The sequence below is a fragment of the Etheostoma cragini genome, chromosome 22 (assembly GCF_013103735.1).
Source record: "Etheostoma cragini isolate CJK2018 chromosome 22, CSU_Ecrag_1.0, whole genome shotgun sequence".
NCBI lineage: Eukaryota > Metazoa > Chordata > Actinopteri > Perciformes > Percidae > Etheostoma > Etheostoma cragini.
In genome coordinates this window covers 18,891,840-18,893,898 of record NC_048428.1, presented here as the reverse complement: position 1 = coordinate 18,893,898, position 2,059 = coordinate 18,891,840, and the positions used below count along the sequence as shown (strand labels likewise).

At 39.3% G+C, this 2,059-nt stretch overlaps 1 protein-coding gene across 1 annotated transcript in view; it reads right to left on the bottom strand.

Moving 5' to 3' along the window:
- mbtps2 (membrane-bound transcription factor peptidase, site 2) overlaps positions 1-2,059 on the bottom strand; it is a 15,257-nt gene that overhangs the window by 12,604 nt on the left and 594 nt on the right. Inside the window, exon 2 of the mRNA XM_034862795.1 lies at positions 1,468-1,616. Within this exon, the coding sequence (XP_034718686.1) occupies positions 1,468-1,616 (149 nt within the window). The remainder of the gene's footprint in view (positions 1-1,467; positions 1,617-2,059) is intronic.

Sequence of the window (2,059 nt, the reverse complement as noted above, 5' to 3'; positions counted from 1 at the left end):
GGGGTCTCTCTATGGTTGACACCTACGGTAGGCTCCAATCTAGGCCTCAACCAAGGTTATACATCTTCATGCTAGGGCTGGGTCATATAGAGAAAATCAAATATGACGATATTCTCGACCAAACACCTCAATGTTGCGACGATAATGTATGGTTGACTAATGGTGCTTTGACAAAATGTAATTTACACAATGACATTTTTGATAAATATTCTCCAGAAATGATTTAATGACTGAGTTGGTAAAGGTATATAATAGAACAGGTAGAACAGTCTGGTACGTTCAGAAAATGTCATCTCTTTCCTGGAATGCAGCCTGTAAAACCAGGTAAAGACAACACTTTCCATATTACAATATATCCAAAATCTAAGACAATATTTAGCCTCATGTCGTGATATCAACGCAACATCAATACAATGCCCAGCCCTACTTCAGGCCATGTCTCACTGTGTGTGTCTCTTTCTCCTAGGAGCCACATCTCCTGGTTATGGGTTCATTTGGACACTTGTGTTGCCATGCATCCACACATTCCTCACTCATCCATTCCCTCCACACTCCCCTGATACCATTTACTCCCCACACCTCATGCTTTGAGCCGGTTTGTGACAAAGTGCGAAAAAAGAAATACTACACAGCACAAAGCCAAACTGTAAAAGGTGATATCAAGATGTTGGAAGACGGGCCCACTTGTCCATTAAGTGATGAGAAGAGATGCACAAAAATCATCACTGCCACAAATATTCTGTTGAGTGATAGTGACAGCTGGCCACTAACAAGACGCCATCAGTGTTAAAATGAAAGAGCTTCGACAGCTAAATGCCAAGTAAGATATTTGTACTTTGGACAGGGAAATTGACAGGTCTTTCATATACAACTGGGTACTAATCAAATCCTGCCAATGCAGGTACTTTGCCATTGACAGTGGTTGTGAAACGATATTTATATCAATAACTTTATTACAATAGGCTTTTTTTGATTCAACAAATATCCTTAAACCCCCCCCAAAAAAACTAATTATACATCAGTCATTAATAGCATACCTTTATTACATTGTTTATTTTGGGTCTTTTTGTTTGTATTAATTTGCATATATATATTTTGCCAATTTATATTTTTTGTACTGTACGTTTTTATACAAAATGTTGAGATGTTGTTCTAAATTTCAGAGGCAAACGGCTGTGTTAGACAAGAGCATCTTACCTCTCCTGTCGAATCTGTTTAACGTACTGTATCAATTTTGTTCTAAGTGTGTGCTTGTATAGAAAAAAACTTTATAAAAACTTTCTAAAGTGCATTAAACTAAATTATTAATAACCAATGAGCCTAAGTTGGCCAACTGGGAAATCTTCCAAAAAGATGGAGGGGTTTGTTTGTGGCTCTTTTAAGAGCAGGAACATGGTAGACTGGACGAGGAGAGTACGGAAAGGATGCAGGAACAGTTTGAGGTATTAATTAAACAGTAGTCCTCACCACAGGTACTGGGCTCGGGGGTTGATGCGGGCGCAGTACGCAAACAGACGGTTGAACATGGTGGTCTGCCATCTCAGGTGGAAAGGAGACAACATCAGCCCTCGGCTCGCCAACCACGACTCGTAGCTGATCCGATGTGTCACGGACGACTGCGGGAGGCGATGCAAAACGTTATCTAGCGTGCAATACCTAACTCAATGCAATCCTGGAAGTGAGTGTGTGTTAGGTTGTGTGTCGAGAACCTGATCGATATTGATATTTGAGAGTGTAAAACATCTGTTCATGATATATATTGGTCAATATATATATTTTTTTTAACATAGACACATGTTTGTTATGGATCCCTTTAAGTTGATTGTTAAAGGTGCTGTAGGTAGGAATGTGAAGATCCTTAGTCAAAAAATGTGAACATCAACAACTTCTCAGTCCCTCTCCCCCTTTCTACTAAAAATAACGGCATAAGAGTCCTCTGCACTATCCACTACACCATCGCATCATTCACGTTTTTTACTCAAAAAAAACTTTGCTTTCTCTCAGTAGAACAGGAATTTCAATTTAACAGCGCAAACCGAAACAACTTGTTACCTTGATT